The sequence below is a fragment of the Microtus oregoni genome, unplaced genomic scaffold (genome assembly GCF_018167655.1).
Source record: "Microtus oregoni isolate MIOR12 unplaced genomic scaffold, Mior012 000062F_ref0000492, whole genome shotgun sequence".
NCBI classification, from domain to species: domain Eukaryota; kingdom Metazoa; phylum Chordata; class Mammalia; order Rodentia; family Cricetidae; genus Microtus; species Microtus oregoni.
The window spans coordinates 10,350,188-10,366,801 of NW_024543872.1; the positions used below are offsets into that span (position 1 = coordinate 10,350,188).

General features: G+C 53.1%; 1 protein-coding gene across 5 annotated transcripts in view; it reads left to right on the forward strand.

Moving 5' to 3' along the window:
- Positions 1-16,614, forward strand: part of LOC121439725 (adenylate cyclase type 3) — a 74,463-nt gene that overhangs the window by 44,356 nt on the left and 13,493 nt on the right. For all 5 annotated transcript variants that reach the window (XM_041640327.1, XM_041640326.1, XM_041640325.1 and 2 more), the window contains exons 4-9: positions 11,565-11,695; positions 12,242-12,353; positions 12,513-12,640; positions 13,473-13,631; positions 14,771-14,945; positions 16,313-16,438. In XM_041640327.1, the coding sequence (XP_041496261.1) occupies positions 11,565-11,695; positions 12,242-12,353; positions 12,513-12,640; positions 13,473-13,631; positions 14,771-14,945; positions 16,313-16,438 (831 nt within the window). The remainder of the gene's footprint in view (positions 1-11,564; positions 11,696-12,241; positions 12,354-12,512; positions 12,641-13,472; positions 13,632-14,770; positions 14,946-16,312; positions 16,439-16,614) is intronic.

A 16,614-nucleotide genomic window follows, 5' to 3' on the forward strand; every position in this document is an offset into this window, starting at 1 on the left:
AGCTCATTTATGACACAAAGCATTGTGTTGTGCCCCTCAGAAAGGAACCCTGACCGCTCAACGCTGGCTCCTCATCCCCCACAGGCTCTGGCGACGACTGTGAAGCTGCTTATTGTCGGTATCCCATAAGTAGAATCATATAGCAACTGTCCTCTTGCATCCGGCTTGTTTTATTTATTATCCTAAAGTCTTCCAAGTGCGTCTGTGGGTAGCATGTGCAGCTTCCTTCTTCCCAGGCAGCATGATGCTGTTGTAGACCACAGTTACAGCATCAGGACCTTTGAGTGGCATACTATTGAGCATCCTCTTGTTTATCCTTTTGTCTGTGGTGAATAATGCCACTGTGAGCACCGGTGTTTGAGGATCTATTCCAGTCTTGGCTTCACTCCTTCTGGGTACCAACCCAGCAGTGGAATTGCCAGGCACCACTGTGTTTAGCTTTCTGAGGCAGCAGCCTTGTGCATTGTTAATGTTGATAAATTTTGCCAAATTGAACCATATACAGGTTCAAACAATTTATACTCCTCTTAGTGATGGACAAGCGTGGACTGAGGCACTTGCATGTCTCGTGTTTATGTAGGAAATACTTCTTTGCTTGCGGAACCCCGATCCCTTGGGACCGTCCTTGGTCACGAGGTCAGCAGACCCAGGTCCTTGTATACCCCATCCCACTGTGCTGCCTCCTTTTTTGACTGACATCAGAGTCTGTGTCACAGGGGAGCAACCCGCCGCTACTACCCCTGTTTTGGTACAGCAGGGTCTGGCACTCCCCTGGTGACATTGGGGCTGTGCCTCCTTGTCTTCAGGTTGGCCTTCTGAAAAACTGGGCTTAAAAATCTATATTATTGGCATGGATTGTTTGGGAAGTCCGGGAAAGGAGAGGGTAGAGGTGAGCTTAGAAACTGTAAAGTCCTTTGGTGTTGTTCATCACTAGGACATGGCTTCAGCCCCTGGGGACACACTGGCTGAAGGAAGCCCGAGGAGGAAGAAGGCAGTTGGTTGAGAGAGCACCCTTCTCTCCTCTGTTCCCGTCAGGGCAGAGGTCACTCCCTCCCTGGACATCAGGGTTGACTATAGGCCCGAGCTTCAGCCTGGGTAACTTGGGATAGTGCAGGCCCCTGTTTGCTTTCCTCTGTCAGAGCTGGTATGGATGGAGATGAGACGACAGACAGGACACTTGGGACAGAGGGTGGCGGAAGCCCTAGTAGGAGCAGACAGAAGGTGGTCTGGATGTAGACCCTACCCACTCTTGAAGATGCCACTTGAAGTCACTGCCACACTCAACCATCTGAGCAGACCTTGTATAAATGCCAGGCCGTTTCGATACCAGCTCCGAAGGCAGATGAGGCTCTTCCCAGAATGCAGCACTCGGGCCCGTGCCTCACTTGATGGTATCTACAGGCATGAAGTGTTTTCTGAACTGCTCTCATGGCAGATGATGTGCCCTTCACAGAGGTTGCGCGGCCCCCTCAGCCAGTCTCCTCTTTACCTCATCCTTTGATACCACAGGGGCCCTCTCTAGTTCCGGTCCCTTCCCTTCTGTCTTCACGGAGGCGATTGGCTTCTTGCTGGGGGTAAAGGTGGGATAGGCAGCTCCCAGGCCTTTCACACACAGACATTCCCTCCCCCACTTTCACAAGGGAGGCAAGTCTCGGGTGACAGATGGGTGGAGACAGAAAGTATGCATAAGAGGGTCAGGAACAAAATGGTTTGGTCCCTCTGGCCCCGGCCTCCTTGTCAAGCAGAGCCGTGTCTGATCGGCACCAAAGCCTCGTCGGTATGTCTGCACATGATCCTGGCATGAAAAAGGGTTGAGAACGGCTGGTCTAGAGTCTTTGTTCTTGTCTCAGAGGCCATCCAGGAGTCACCTGAGTGAACTTGGCCAGTCTCCCCACAGCTCCATGGGCAATGTTAGTGTAGAGCCAGAGGCCCAAAGGGAAGAACTTTGATTGTGGTGATTCCCATGGGACCTCACTTTGGGTATTAGTTTGGGACCTTGAGAGTTGATAAGCACCCCAACTGGCACCTGGCAACAGCAGGTACCCAGAACGTCACACCTGTTACCAGGTACCAACCTCAGAATCGTGAGGTATCTGAATCACACCCTAGAAGCACTCACTTCCCAGGTGGTGAGGTGCAGCTGAAGGAAGAGTGAGGGGATGGAGAGGTGACGTGCCGGGGAAGCGGCCAGCACAGGCTGTGTTCCCTTCAGCCCGTACCCTCCACCAGTTAGGAAGCTCCAGCCAGACCCCGATGGGAGATGCTAGGTGTACAGGGCTCTTAAGAGAGTCATCCTCTGTCTAGGCGAGTGTCCTGGTGTGGGTGGGGGCTCTCTGTGTCTTGGCAATCCCTCTCAAATAACCATACAGAGACTTATTATTATAAATGCTTGGCTGACCCCACCAGGCAGTGACGCCTTTAATCCCAGCACTTGGGAGGCAGAGGCAGGCAGATCTCTGTGAGTTTGAGGCCAGCCTGGTCTACAGAGCAACATCCAGGACAGCCAGGGCTGTTATACAGGGATGGGGGGGTGGGGGTGGGGATGCATGCCTGATAGCTTAGGTTTGTTTCCGACCAGCTCTTGCAACTTAAATTAACACATTTTTATTCATCTCTGTGCTGCCCCAAGGCTCATTTATCTCCTCTATGAAATTCCCATGTTTCTTCTGATGCTTGCGACCCCTCAGATTTGGCCTTTCTTCTTCCCAGCATTCTCTTACCCCAAAAATCCTGCCTAGCTATCTGCCAATCAGCTTCTTATTAATGAGAGCAACACATTTTCACGGTGTACAGAATTATTCCCCAGCACCCCGGAAGCGTGGCTTAGGGGACGCTACTTCTGTGGCCCCATTCAGGAGAACCGCCGCTGTCACCTGCTTCCTTTTCTGCCTCTGCCTGGGTCACGGTCCTCCCTCTGTTTGCCCCGTGAGTGGGTTTCTCTGCTGGAGCTGTGAACTCAGAATGCACTAGATCATAGCTCAGTGCCCGAGCGTCCTTGTGCTCCGCTCTCTGCTCAAGCCTGCTCTACTGCTTGCCCCAAGTCCTTTGACTGTGAGCATAGGGCACAGAGTCACCTTAACCTTGAGCCCGGGTCTCTTGGGAGGGTCATGGAGGGGAAGGGAGAATCACGTTTCTAGTGCCCTTCCCAAAGTTGTCCTGGCAACAGTAGGGTGGGGCTGATGGACCTGCTGGGTAAAGAAGGGCCAGTGTGGGCAGAGGTCACAGGGGCGTGACCTCTTCCTCTAGGTGCTGGTCCTCAGTGTCTCCAGTGTTGAAAGTTGGGGTGTGTCACCTGACCACAGACACCCCACCTGCAGCATTAATCTGGAAATGGATTTCCATTTCATCTTCTAAACAGAAACACTCTCGAGTACACCGAATGTTCTTAACCTTCGTTTTCGCTTCAAAAGACATTTAAATGTGAGAAAAGCCCGTAGGAGCCACCCCTAAGTCATGAGGTAGACATGGGGCTCTCTGTTGCTTTCCAGCCTTTTAGACTTTACAGAATGTTCTTCATGCCAGCATGGCAGAACTTAGCAAGGCACGTCTGTCCCTGTTTTAGACAGTGCAGTGACGGGACTCCTGGTGACAGGAGGACCCTGCTGTGTTGTGAGGTCTCCAGGCGGCATGGTAAGCTCAGCACTGATGAACCCCGCCCCCAGCCCAAACCCTCCCCTCCCCTAGACTACCGAGCACCTTCCAAGCTGGTTCAGCAGCTCTCCAGTTTTTACCACTGCTGCTGGCAGCGTTTTCTTCCTCAGCAGCTGGGCATCTGTGGTTTGCGGCCAGGGCTGGGAGCATCCCCTCTCTGGCTGAGGATCGAAGCTGTGGCTGGAAGTACAGGTAGTTTATTAAATGCCTACTTAATATGTAAGAAATGTCTACATCCTCTACAGCCATCTGGGCTTTTGGCTACCTTGAAAAGTCTCTCTGTACTTTTTTTTTTTTTTTTTGAGAGAGAGCCTCACTCTCTGGCCCAGTCTGGCCTTGAACTCGTGGCACTCCTACCTCAGCCTTCCAAGTACTGGGATTACTGGTGTGAAGGAGCCACTGTGCTGGGCTGCAGAGCGGGACTTAGATTCCCATTCTAGCCAAACCACTTGTCACATGGCCTTGAGTAGTTACCTATGCCCGCTGAGCCCCAGCCTGTCTGTGAAGTGGGGGCAGAGGATGGTGAAGCCCGTAAGAGAGGCTGGCGAGGGGCCTGGTGGCTAAGAGCACCTACTGCTAGTGCATTTGTTCATGGGCTAGTGCAATGCCCATGTCAGGTGGCCCACGACTGCCTATTACTCCAGCTCCAGGGGATCCAGTGCCCTCTTCTGGCTCTGCAAGCTCCTGCATGCACACACCCACACCCACAAACACACACATCCACAAACACACACACGCAAACACACACAACAATTAAAAGCAAAAATTAAATTTCTCTTAAAAAAAATAGAAGTCAATAAGAGTACATTCAGAGCACAGGTATTCAGGGCCTTCTTCCATGAGAAGATGGCCCTGAGCATAGCAGCTTCTGTGGGGGTGGCTGGCAGAAAAGACACTAGTATATGCAGCAGCGCAGGGAAGGGAACTTACCGAGAACCGTGGGTAGAAGGAAGCTGGTATTTAATATCTCGGGCCAGAGAAAGCTTTCTCAAAGTAGACTGGAGACCTGAAAGTGGGGAGTATGAAGCCATGTAGGGGAGGCAGCATTGGAAAGAACCTGAGGTGTGTCCACAGGACACGAGGAACAGGAAGAGAGGGGAGGAGAGGCAGAGTGGGCCCTTGAGCCACAGCCTGGAGCCTGTAGTCTCTGTGAGGGCCTTGACTTGGTGCTGAAGGGAGCTAGGGTTAGTCATCCCAGGGTCTTCCAATTCAGCAAGGGTAGCTGTCGATGGGGAAGTAGGGAGATCAGTGAGACGTGGTGGTCCAGACCAGGAGTGCGGTGATGGCAGACGTGCTAAGTGCATGGAGGAGCCTAGGTGTGTTCTGAAGGCAAAGCCAGATGGCTTTACGGCTAAATGGAATGAAGAGTGGGAACTGAGGATAGAGAGGGGGCTTCTGGGATGCGGTGGGCTGTGGTTGAGTTTGAGGTGCCTCTGGACATCCTCATGGAGCGGTGGAGAGCCCACACATACGCTTTAGTGAGTAGAGCTTACTGGAATTAACCACACAGCTGGCATGTTTGGGGTCTGAGACCCATGTTTGCAAGAGCCCTGCTGGGCTAAGAGGGTGGGACAGGGCCTCCTGCTGTGCTGATGGGCTCAGCCAAAACCATGCAGCTGCTGGGAAGCCTTTGGTGGCTTCTACAGGGATCTTGTGATAGACAGGTTTCCCCTTAGTAGCATCACATGTGAGCTTTAGGCCTGTCTGCAGTTATCTCTCTGGCCGAGAGTTGCTGGGGCTTAGCAGGAGCTAGCCAAAGGGTACGACCATTGTCTTACCATTTTAGTCAGGAGTCCCTTGTGTTCTGGCCTGCCTGGTTGGGAACATGGTGTGATGGATTCAGATTGACAAAAGGGGCCTGAGGTATGAAGAACTCAGATCTGGAGGGGGTCATACCTGGGGTAAACATGTTCCGATGATTTTTGGTTAGCTGTGCACCCCAGAAAAGAAAGAAAGAAAGGAAGGAAGGAAGGAAGGAAGGGAAAAGGAAGAAAAGAAAGAAGAGGTCAGAATGCAAAATAAAATGTATGGCCCAGGGTAAAAGGCGGAGGGTCCAGGAAAGGTGGGAAGGATGAGGGAATCACCAAGTGACTAGGGAAACACTCAGAAGCCTTTGGAATTGGTTTTAAAACACATGATTTTCAGGGCTGGAGAGATGGCCCAACAGTTAGGACCACTTACTCTTCTTGAAAAAGGCCTGGGTTCCCTTTGCCTAGCATCTGTAACTGCAGTTACAATGGATCCGATGCCCCCTTCTGGCCTTCATGAGCACTGCACACATGTGGTGCACATTCATACATGCAGGCAACACTCTCATGCATATTAAACATTTATAAAGAGCCTGATTCTTTGGGAGCTTTTCAAGAAGAGGGAGGGGCGGGTGAGCAGGGGCTAGTAGAAAGGAGTTCATCCGGGTCAAAGAGCATTGTGTGGGGGTGTGGGCATGTGCTTGCTCTGTGTATGTGCAGTAGGCATGGACACACACATGCTTGTCTCCATGTGTGTGCACAAGTGTGTATGTATATGCGTGTTTGTTTCTGTTTCCATGTATATTTGTGTAAACATGCGTGTGCGTGCGTGTGTGTGTGTGTGCGTGCGTGCGTGCATGCGTGTGTGTGGGTGTGTGTGGGTGTGGGTGTGGGTGTGTGCGTGCGTGCGTGTGTGTGTGTGTGTGCGCGTGCGTGCGTGTGTGTGGGTGTGTGTGGGTGTGTGTGCGTGCGTGCGTGCGTGTGTGTGTGTGTGTGTGTGTGGTGGGGGTGGTGGGGGAACTGTGCTGTGATTGACAGTCTTCATTGGAAGAATATTCTTTGTTCTCAGTGTGGAAGAGACCAGTGTCAGTCCAGCCACTGACTGACTGGACTTGGGGACAGAGCTGGAGGGTAGCTGTGTGCTCACTGTAAGGGAACTCAGGGGCACATTTGGAAGGCGTGCTGGTGAGGTTAACTCTCAAGGGGGTGGCACAGGGAGGGATTGAAGCCGTGGGCCATCATTCCCAGCATGGTGTGGCGCTGTCCTTTTTAGGTCAGTGACAGAGCAGGTGATGTGAGCTGCCAGGTCAGACTCTAAGCACTCACCCCAGCCGCACATAGATGCGACCGGCACATCCCTGTCACCACAGGGCCCAGACTGTACTTCGTTTTCCATAGTGTTTTAAAGTTATCTGTCTAGTACAGAAGCCACTCGCCATAGGTAGCTATGAAAACTGTAACTAATTTCAACTAAAAGTCAGTTCCTCAAGTTGAGTTTTAAAAGCAGGGTCTCTTGGAGCCTTGGCTGGCCGTACCTGCCCTATGTGATACTCCAGTCTAAACTCACAGTTTTCTGTATGCTAGGCAAGTCCTCTACCAACCGAGCCATGTCCCCAGCTCCAGTTACTCGGTTTTATTGGTCATTGTCCGAGCTCAGTACTGCACATGGCCAGGGGCTACCACACCGGCCAGCACAGATTCGGAGCACTTGTGCGACTCATGAAGTTCTGTTAGAGCTGTTCTAGAGAGTGATGGCTTGTCCCTTGGGCCATGTCTCCTACTTGGTGGCTCGTTAACTCACCAAACCTCAGAGGAACACCTGCTCTGTGCCAGGTTGGCTCGGTGAGGACGCCAGGTACCATGCATGTGGCTGTCTTTGGACCCTGAGGTTGCGCTGCCTCCTGAGGTGGCAGTCATGGTGGCCTGCCCACTCTCCTTGTCTCTAGAGACTGCTAGGGGCCTACGCTAGTGACCAGAAGTCCTGCATGGTCAGTGATGAAGAAAATAAAGTATTCCTGCCCCAGGTACCAGTCTTTCCTGGGTATGATGCGTACCCTCCTGCATGTATGGGGATGATCCGTCTTTCACTGAATGGCTGAGTTTGGGACCACATCATTTAGAGCGAATAGTGACCTGCAGTTTTCAGATTTTCCACAATGGTCCTTGGACCTCTCCTTGGGAGGAGCCGAACTGTTTGGACTCTGATCTCACTTCCTGTCTTCCATAGCCTCCCCTGCCCAGAGGGCCAGACTAGGATGGGTACTAGGAGGGTCCAGTGTCCTTGTAGCTTCCAAACAGCCTAGAAGCTCCAAGACTCTTGGTATTTGGGTAAATTGGAGACAGGACCAGGACACATTTTCTAAGTAGTTGCAGGCTTGCTTACAGTGACGTGGGTGGGTCACTATACAAGTAGGTAGGATCCGTGGGCATAAACATGCTTTTACCCATCCTTCAAACTAACAGACTTTACCCATGCCACACAGACACTGTGTGCTCAACCTACATGCCCCCAGGGTCTACACATGTGTACACACACGTACACACATGCACACACGCACACACACACACACACGTACACACCACCACCACTGTTATCTTTTCTTACCTAGCCTCTCCTCTCTCGCAAGGCTGTTATAGCTACCCAGCCTCTCAACCGGAGAGTTCATTTATCCAAATCCCTCCTGGCTTCCTTGCTGTAATTAACTCCTGAATGCCTCATCAGAGTGTCAACTCTAACAACTCAGGGCCCTTGGGACCATGCTGGCCTCCTTCCTCTATCTCAGTCCTGAGCCAGCACGCTGACTCACTGCTGAGGAGGACTTGACTGGTTCTTTCTGAGCTTGGTGGCAGCTGCTTGCAGAAGTAATCCTGGCCCATGCCCATGTCAGGAGGCGAGGACTCTGCCTCGGCTGCTATGGTCCCCACCTCCTCCAGCCCTGCCGGCTTTGTACTCCATTGTGTGTTTGCACCCTGCCTAGGACAAGCCTGGAGTGCTTCTCCCCCAAATCTAAGGGGTTTCATTGTCCCACCTCAGTGGCCTACTGGAGTTCCCAGTCTGATCTACAGAGTTCCATGACAGACAAGGCTACGCAGAAAAACCCTGTCACTAAAAACAGAAATAAATAATTGTTATTTATTTATGGCCTACTGCCTTTAGACCTTCTAATCATTCTTCAACACTGATATAGAAATACATAACACAAAAGTCAAAGAGAAGAACGGACGAATGAACATCCTCAACCATCCCATCCCAGAAGAAACCAGTGGACTCCATTGAGAAGGGATTTTGAGACTCTTATATTTTGGTCTCCAGAACATCCAGCTAGGAGGAGGCAGTGTTTAAAGGGTAGGCTGTCATGATATGATCAGGGACATACAACTCTTCCCAGGGCTGGGCTGGACTCTAGCATCTGTGGGGCTCTAAGGTGGCTTTGCTGTGTCCCCGAGTGCTGGAGGAGTTGGAGAAGGCCAGATGGTTTAGACTAAGCAACCGAGGCGGCTGGGGTTGCAGCACACGGTCTCGCCAGGCTAGCTCTGTGCTGTGACCTTCTTAAACCCGAGTTCTGTGTACCTGCTTACACAGGGGACAGGCTGCCAGGACGTGGGACCGTCAGGGTAAGGTGGTGGTGGGGTCAGGAGCGTCGTGGAGCTTGTGACTTAAACAGAAGGACCCTTATTTGTATCTGCTCATCACCCCATCTGCTTATGCGACCTGAGAGAGCCCATGCAGCCTTGCTGCGGGACCTGAAAGTGGTAGGCCGGCAGCAGGCTATCCAAGGGAACTCCATGGCCACTCTGCAAGCCTACAGGAAGACCACACCTTATTGGGGTCTCAGCCTCAACTTTGTACAGCATAGGACAGCTAGAATATCCTGAGCACTTCCTGGGGCCAGGCATTGTTCTGAGTGCTGCGCGCTAACAATGAGTCACTTAGTCCCAGGTCAGCGCCTAGGAAACAAGGCTCAGGGGAGTTTTGGTGACTTGTCTGATAGCACATTGGGAATATGGAGGCATGTCCTTCACCCTGCCTGCTCCTGCCTACCCCGTGAATTTCGCTTTATGAGAGCAATGTACATATATCCCACTCCAGGGGGGCAGGAACTTGAGATGACCTGTCCAGTCCCAGCCCCCAGGTCCCACTGCTGCCTCCCACCCGCCTCACCAGCTTCAGAGTTCCTGCTTCTGCCATTTAGGACTCCAGCTACTTCCTCAGGGCTGCCCTAGTGGCTAGCAGGGCTCTGGCTCTGGTTTTCTAGAAACCTCTTGGAGACTCATCCATTTCCCGAGCTTCCTCCCCAATGCCTCCTGTCTGGTTTCCTAGGCGTGAAACAGGACGAAGTTAGCTTCTGGATCACGTCCCCAGGTCCCACCAGACATCACCCTCCCCATCATTTTTGCATCAGAATTCCTCTGACTCCACCCTACCGGCAGGGAGGTGGGGATGCCAAGTGCCACAGTCACCTGAGCCTTCCTTGCTCGGCTGGGCTGCAGGGCCCTGGGGAACTCTGCTAGGGCACGGCGCACTGGGGATATTTTGGCTTCTCATTCCTGCACTGTAATGATGCCAACGCTGGAGAAGGCTGCCGTGGAAATGGAAAAATAGCGGCACGGCTGTAAGCAAGCGCTTCAGGCTAGAGTCAGGCCCCAGCCACCCTGGAATCCGCCTGCCTTTCAGCAGCTGAGCTCATGGTGCACTCTGGCCTGGTCACCAGGATCTGCTGGGCCACTGGGCTTCAGCTGCAAACTCTGCCTATAGCTTGGTCTCATCTCCGCCCTTTTCTGCGGCCTGGACTTCTCCCAGGCTGGCCTGGCCTGCTTCACTTCCTAGTCCTCCTCTCCAGTGCTCCCTAGCCTGTGGCTCTTCCCCATTGCCCTACCTCAGACCTGCCTTCCCTTCTCCCCTCAGGGATGAGGGGGATAGTGTTTTTGTTTGTTTTATTCCTCTGACTACCCCTCCCCTACCTCATTCTGTCTACTGTCTCCTCCTTTTCCTTCCACCCAGTCTGACCCATGACCATGATTTCCAGAGCTTCTCCTAAGCTTCACCTGCAGGGTGCCCCCTCATGGAGGCTTTGTGGAGCTCCTCAGCCTAGGCACGTGTATGATCATGCTCCCGACTCTTCCTTCACATCTGCTTTTCCTCTATGGTTCAGTATTTTGAGCGCTGGCGCCATCCCCTCAGATGTCCAAGCCACAGATTTTTTTTTTCCCCCCTCTGGAAAGAGTTAGAGTGCAAATATTTCTGGCTTTGCCAAGCATATGGTCTTTGTCGCAACCACTCAACGCTTGTTGGAGTGTGAAGACAGTCGGAAACAATGTGTAAACAAGCGGGCCTGGCCGGATGCCAATAAAACTTTAGGGAAGCAGACAGCAAACACATTTGGCCCACAGGCCAGTGTGCTGACTCCTGTCTCCACCTAGTACTTGAGAAGCGGTTCTCTCTCTGCCACCGCTAAAATACTCTCCGGTCCTTGCGCTGTGGAGGACTGCGCCATGCGTCTGCTTTGGATTTGTGGCTCTCTCTCTCAGGAAGGCCTTTGTTTACCTGACTTCAAGACTGTAGCTTTATCTCACTTCTGGGAAGACCCCTGGGTACCCCTGCCTCACTGGGTGGGTTTTGACCCCCTCCTCACATGGTACTCGGCTCCCCACTTTGGTGGCCTCTGCTGTCTCCATTCCTAGCAAACTGACACCATTCTCAGCTTGGTGGGCCTCAGGTGTCACCCTGCACTGCAGTGGGCATTCTGACCTGGGTCCCCAGGAGACCCGAGGCTCAGGGACAGTTTTGCTAGCTTTGAGATCACCCGTGTCTGACTGAGTCTTGAATCAGGTTGAGTCTGAACTGGCGGTTGTTTTGTGATGGGCCAGTGGGTGCCATGGAAAGGGCTCAGCAGCGATGGACTGGTGCAGTGGCAGACACAGGGGTGGTCACAGTTCTTACGGAAAGGAATGTGACGTACTGGAGTCCTTCGAGGGCATTTCCCATCCCTGTCAGTGACACAGTCAAAAACTGCCCATCCTGGCCTTTGGCTGCTGCCATATGGGCGTTGGGGCCTCTGTGCCAGGCTGTGTAGTTCCTGGTTGACGTCGCTCGCCAGCATGGGGGTTGGCCCTGTAGGAGAAGTGCAGGCCATTTCCCCTTCAACCCCGAGCTTCTCCTTGCAGGAGAACCTCATGCTTTCCATCCTGCCGAAGCACGTGGCTGACGAGATGCTGAAGGACATGAAGAAAGACGAGAGCCAGAAGGACCAGCAGCAATTCAACACCATGTACATGTACCGGCACGAGAATGTCAGGTATGGCGGGGTAAAGGCACTGATGGCAGAATGGGCCAGCGAGGTACACTGCTTCACGGGGACTGCTTTTCCCAAGGACTAGAGACAAGGCCAGCCCTCAGTGTGTGTCTTGGTTCCCCTAAACTCAGCCCTGTGGGAGGGACCGTACCAGTGGACGGCAGAATGAAAAATGTGTGTTAGCCTGCCTGCTCCAACCTGTCATTGAAGAAATGTCACCCGGAAAAGGGGTTCTTGAAAGGTCACCTACCCATTCAGGACCAGCTCTGAGACTAGAACCAGGACCCCTGATTCTAGAAAGATCTTCAGTCAGGGGCGGGAGGAAGGTTGGGTGGTGGTCACCGGACAAACCCCAGGAGGGGACTCTGCAGGGAGGTGGGGTGGTGGTCACCAGGCAGGCCCCAGGAGAGTCTTTGCAGGGGATGACCATCAGTGTTCAGGTCATGCCAGGGATTCACTAACTAGAGCTGAGTAAGACATTTCCCTGCGGGCAGGAGCGGGTGGTGGAGTCACTGTCTGGAGTCTCACCTCCATGGCCCTCTCCTGCAGCATCCTGTTTGCGGACATTGTGGGCTTTACCCAGCTGTCCTCCGCCTGCAGCGCCCAGGAGCTCGTAAAGCTCCTCAATGAGCTCTTTGCCCGCTTTGACAAGTTGGCGGCTGTAAGTACCAAATGTGCCCACCCCTCCGTTGCCGTGGTTTGCAACCCTCGGTCCTGTCCGTGGCTCCTAGGCTTTCCCTCCCTGGTCCTCCCCCACCTGTTAGACCTTTCCTCCATGGCCAGGGGCAGGGAGCACAAGCCGTGCTCTTGCCCCCTCCAGAAATACCACCAGCTGAGGATCAAGATCCTGGGGGACTGTTACTACTGCATCTGTGGCCTGCCTGACTACCGGGAGGACCACGCCGTGTGCTCCATCCTCATGGGGCTTGCCATGGTGGAGGCCATCTCGTAAGTGGGTGCCTCTGGGAGGGTGGGGTGGCCAGCCGTGCAGCACCATGGAGGAACTATCTGAGATACGGAAGGAGGCTCAATCCTGGCTCTGGTTTCCAGCAGGCATAACCCCTCCAAGAAGGGTGGAGGGGAAGGTCTGTATTGTAGATGGGAGGGAGAGAAGAGCCAGAGGCATCTGGAAGAGTCCAGGGTAGGGAGAGAAAGTGGTTCATGGCCAGCAGAGAGAGAGAGAGAGAGAGCACAAAAGAGAGGGCCAAGAGAGCTCATGCGGAAAAGGCTGGGTTTGTAGGATTGAGAAGCTGGGGGAGGGAAGCCCATGAGCTGGAGAACTTTAGGCCAGGGCAGGGCGAAGAACCTGGATGCCCACATGGACTCCATAACAGATATTTTCAATGCTGAGAGAACACGCCCCAGCATGCACTTTGGTGTGCTAATAAGAACCACAGTCACTCATTTGTCTGTAGTTTCTTTTTGACCTGAACACAAATCTCTGAACTGTGTTTGTTGTTCCTGGAGTTCTCAGGCAAGGGGCGAGCTGCAGTTTTCATTCATCTCTGCATCTGCAGCATGTGGAATGCACCAGACACACACTCAGTGAGACACGAACTGCAAGAATGCATAAGGGATGGGAGAGAGAAATGGACGGTCCCCTGGGGAAGTCACTGTATCTCTGGCCTGTCGGCACTGAATCTGGGCTCTGACTTGTGTTAACCCCAGTGCAGGCCACTTAGCTCAGGCAGAAAGTCAGAGGAGACATGTGAGGTCCTCTCAGCCCAGGGGACCTCATGATGCCATGTTCTACCCAGCATCCCCTCTCTGTGCCTGGCAGGTATGTGCGGGAGAAGACCAAGACTGGCGTGGACATGCGTGTAGGGGTGCACACAGGCACCGTGCTGGGTGGTGTCTTGGGCCAGAAGCGCTGGCAGTATGACGTGTGGTCTACTGATGTCACTGTGGCTAACAAGATGGAGGCTGGTGGCATCCCAGGGTGAGTGCTCCTTCCAGGGGGGCTGGATGTTTGCAATGGCTCTAGGGAGGGACAAGGGGCCCCCAAATCCCATCCCTCCCAGGAGCAGTGTCCCCTAGTTTCTGTTCCGGTAATGAAATACTTTGCCCAAAAGCTATCTGCAGAAGAAAGGATTTATGTGGCTTACACTTCCAGTTTATCATTATGGGAAGTCAGAAGCAGGAACGGGGCAGTTTACAGGCTTAATCCCTTTCTCACTCTCAGCTGGGTTTCTTGTACAGTTCAGAGGCCTAGGATGGCGCTGCCCACAGTGGGCTGGACCCTCCCACATCAATCATCAGTTAAGATCATTCCTTTCAGACATGGTCACAGGTCAGTCTGATCTGGGCAACTGCTCAGTTGAAATCGCCTGTCACCTAGGGGATTGCTAGGTGACTCTTGGTGTGAAGTTGACCAAAAGTATCTAACCAGCCCAGCCAGCCTCTGGGACACTACCCTCAGGTGCCTGTCCCTGGGCTGGCTGTGGGAGGGCCTGGCCCACCTGCCTGCCCTTGGGGCCTCATTAGAGACAGTTCCTGTTCTCTCCTTAGTGACTGTTTGACTTTTAGTTCCCGTGGCAGCAGGGGAGGCAAGGTGGAGAGAATCCAATTCTTGAAGTTAGAGTTCAGATCTGGAGTTGAAATTTGGTATATCATTTTCTCCTTGAAAGATTTCTTTTTTTATTAGTCTGTGGGTGTGCGCGCATGGTATGCAGGTACCTGCAGAGACAAGAGACATCAGATCCTTTGGAGCTGGAGTTACAGACAGTAAACTGCCTGACGTAGGTGCTGGGAACCAAACTCTGGTCCTCTGAAAGAGCAGAAAGTGCTCTTGACAGCTGAGCCATCTCTGTAGCCCCTCATCTGATTCCTAGACAGCCAGGAGAGAAAATTACATTGCAATTCTAAGAGTTCAACGACCAATGGGACTGAAGCTCAGAGCAGTGGGCACCATGCTGCCCACACAGCGAGTTAGCAGCAGGTCTACTCCCGGCTCGCTGCCACACACGCCCTGGGTGGTGTGGTCCCAGCATCAGCCAGTGCTACATGGTCTGCTGCCTGTCTCTGAGGCAGGCAAACGCTACCTCTGGTGCATGCGCAGGGTCTCTCACTGTCCTGCAGGCGCGTGCACATCTCCCAGAGCACCATGGACTGCCTGAAGGGGGAGTTTGACGTAGAGCCTGGCGATGGGGGCAGTCGCTGTGACTACCTAGAAGAGAAGGGCATCGAAACCTACCTCGTCATTGCCTCCAAGCCAGAGGTGAAGAAAACAGCCCAAAATGGTCTCAATGGCTCGGTGAGTCCCCGTCAGATCCTAAGAGCAGAGAGGAGGAAAGAGAGAGATTTAGAAGAGAACAATTAGCCAGGTGTGGTGTTACACGCCTGCAATCCCAGAATACAGGAGGCTAAGACAGGAGTTCAAAGCCAGCTTGGGCTACACTGCAAGTTCAAGGCCAGCCTGGGCTGAACAGCAAGGCCCCCATCTCAAAATTAAAAATATATATATATATATATTAAAACAGAGTGGTTATAGAAAGGTTGGCTGGTAGTTGACCATAGCAAGAGATAGAGCGGTGTGAAAAATGAGTCTGGGTCCCCTGTCACCAAGCCTGGTTGCCACTTCCTTCAGAAGGTGGTTCTGGGTGGGGGAGGGGGGAGTGTCGTGTATGCTGACTGGAGTGAGGAGGACTGTATAGTGTGTCTCATGACAGTATCCAGAAGGGAGAGGCCACTGGAAGTGTGGAAGTGTCCAAAGCTTCATTGGTGACGTGGGCACCAAGGGGGACAGAGAGGCAGAGCAGTGGGGCTGGCCACGAAGGAAGAGGAGAGCCAAGGCTAGGTAATGAAGACAGAACAGGACAAAAGCAGTAGCGGTGTCCTTGGGGGCCTGCCCTGGGCCTGGCCCCAGCATGGGCTCCACCACATTCTCCTCCCCTCTGCTTATCCTGTCCAGCAGTGATGACCTGTTGGCGGCCTCACATCCCTGAGCACAGCCTGCTGCTAGCCGCTCATCTTCCTGTAATTCTACCCCACTTTTTTGAATGCTCCTTGGGGTCTATGCTGAAATGGCATCTTCATAGTGACATTCCCCCCCCCCCCCCCCCCACGGCCCTCTTTCCAGCTGGACTTCCCAGCAGTCCCCACAGCCTCTCTCTTACTCCCTTCCATGTTCTTATGACTGCTTATTTCTCTGACCTATTTTGCCATTGTCTGCCTTTCCTCATGAAAATGTGGGTTCCAAGAAGTCAGATCTCAACAAGTACTTCTTAGTTTGGCAAGCACACGGTTCCCCTTTTCCGCATTTGACTCACTCTGTCAAGGACAAGCCACTGATCCAAAGTTTGTGGAAGCTATTCAGACTTGACATACCCCCCCCCCCAAAAGAGGCCTCGGCTCTGCCGTCGAGCTAGTGTCTTAGAAACAGGAGGAGGAACAATTGGGTCCTTGCTCTGTTTAGACAACTATTCATAGCAATGGATATTAGGGAATGACAGCATGTCAAACACGAATGTCGTCGAGGACGAAGTGAGCAGTGAAATTTCTAGGTCAGCAGACTTCTATAAATGTAGGAGGAAGTTTCTGGAACAATAATAGAACAGCCGCAGGCTGGGGTAGCTAGAAGGCAGTGTTTCGTGCCCTCATGGACACTCCTTGCCACGACAGGCTCTGCCGAATGGCGCGCCAGCATCCTCCAAACCCAGCTCCCCTGCCCTTATTGAGACCAAGGAGCCCAATGGGAGCGCCCATGCCAGCGGCTCCACGTCGGAGGAGACTGAGGAGCAGGAGCAGGTGAGTGGGGATTGGGGCCCGCATGGGGAGCAGCAGCAGGTTGCTATAGGGAAACCTACGCTGGGAGGAGGGTACTGGCCTCTAGCCCAGGTTGTTCCTTTTCAGCAGTGTAGATCCAGTTAGGTGAGAGAATGACATCCCCCGGGGCACGCCCCTAATCTTCGTCTAGCTGGAGA